At 34.2% G+C, this 1,494-nt stretch overlaps 1 protein-coding gene across 1 annotated transcript; it reads right to left on the bottom strand.

The window, feature by feature from the left end:
• Positions 1 to 287: 287 nt before the first annotated feature.
• LOC107081500 (guanine nucleotide-binding protein G(I)/G(S)/G(T) subunit beta-1-like) lies at positions 288 to 1,044 on the bottom strand. Its single transcript, XM_015369664.1, has 4 exons — positions 883 to 1,044; positions 743 to 781; positions 546 to 652; positions 288 to 431 (listed from the first exon to the last, which is right to left on the bottom strand). The coding sequence occupies exons 1-4, from the start codon at positions 937 to 939 to the stop codon at positions 353 to 355; spliced, it is 282 nt and encodes a 93-aa protein (XP_015225150.1). The 5' UTR covers positions 940 to 1,044; the 3' UTR covers positions 288 to 352.
• Positions 1,045 to 1,494: the final 450 nt, after the last annotated feature.

The raw sequence follows: 1,494 nt of genomic DNA, 5'->3' as shown, positions 1-1,494 counted from the left end.
AATCAATAAGAGCACCACTAAGAGAAAAGGCGATAAGATACACACCAAAAGAACAACAGTTTGAATATGTATTACCTAGTAAGCATTTGCCTCAAAAAGCATTTTTAATATGCTAAAAACACATACAAAAAAAAAAAATCTTAAAGTGAACTCATCAGTTCTGTTTAAAGAACTCAAGTATCAGCTTTAGCACAAATAAACGGCAACATATTCATGCTTGATTCAGTTCAAAATTCACCATTAACGTCTGTTTTTTTTTGTGAAAGGGGAACATACATTATTAACAGATGGTGCAAAATGAAAATCCCTGCTTTATTAATCAAAACTGCTGCATTTTTTTTTAACCTAGTCATTAAAGAAAACCCACCTTGTTTGTGGTATAGCTATCCCAAATAATTAGTTTTCCATCTTGGGAGGCACTGACCAAAAGCCTTGAAAAAGGAAGGAGAGAAAACTTCAGCTCTAATACATAAAAAAAAAAACATTTAAGCTAAAAACATTTATTTAGAGAAAAAAAAAGAAAAGAAAAAAAAAGTCCCAAATACCTGGAATCTGTGCCCCAGTGCATGGCATAGATTTTAGCCAAATGACCCCTCAGCGTCCGTCTTGTACGCATCTGGATTCGGCCGACGGGGTCAATATTTGCTGTGATCTGCAAACCATTACAGATGTTTGTTAGCTTCAGATCTACTCAACAGGTTTGAATGTATTCTAATTTAATCTTTCTGACAAGTCACAATACCTGTGATAGTGTGGCATCTGCACATGCTTTTCTAGCATCCTGGAGGAAAGAAAAATAAATTAGAGAGAGAATTGAGATTTTAAGCATTATTGCACCAACCTGTTATGTTGCATTTGAGACAATTGCAATTTTTAACTTACTCTTATCTGATTTTTCAGCTGTTCTGCCTCTTGGCGTAACTGGTCCAGTTCACTCATCTTATCCTGCTTTTTTAATTACCTTAGTCCAACTACTGGGGAACTTGTTTATCTAAAAAACAAAGAGGTACAAAGAGTGGAGGAAAAGATAAGCATATATTAATTGATTCCTTAACAGAAACGTGAAGGTAAAGGTTAGTCTAAGACCAGGAAATAATTATGTTACCAAGATAGGGAAAAAAAAAAACCTGCTTCTTGTTCACCCTTATATTTCTACTGCAATGTCGATGTGTCCTGACACACAATTCAGATTGGCAGACAAATCCTGTTAAGGCATGACTTTCCTGTGATCCGAAAAGCAGTGATTATCCTGTTGACCTCAATCCCTGGGGATAGTCACAATTTTCACCAAGTGATCAATAAGCCACTTATATTAATACAGGACCAAAAGAGCTTCTAATTGCACATCAAATAAAGTATAAAGCTTCAATTTTAGTAATAGGAGTATAATAATACTACATTAAACAATCTAATGCATCATTATTCAAAAGAAAAATAAGTTAAGTTCAGGGAGCAATTAATTGGCTTTCCAAACAAAAAATGATTACAATGACT

This window comes from Cyprinodon variegatus, unplaced genomic scaffold (genome assembly GCF_000732505.1).
Source record: "Cyprinodon variegatus isolate N-32 unplaced genomic scaffold, C_variegatus-1.0 Scaffold5709, whole genome shotgun sequence".
Taxonomy (NCBI): domain Eukaryota; kingdom Metazoa; phylum Chordata; class Actinopteri; order Cyprinodontiformes; family Cyprinodontidae; genus Cyprinodon; species Cyprinodon variegatus.
This window is presented reverse-complemented; position numbering and strand designations above follow the sequence as displayed.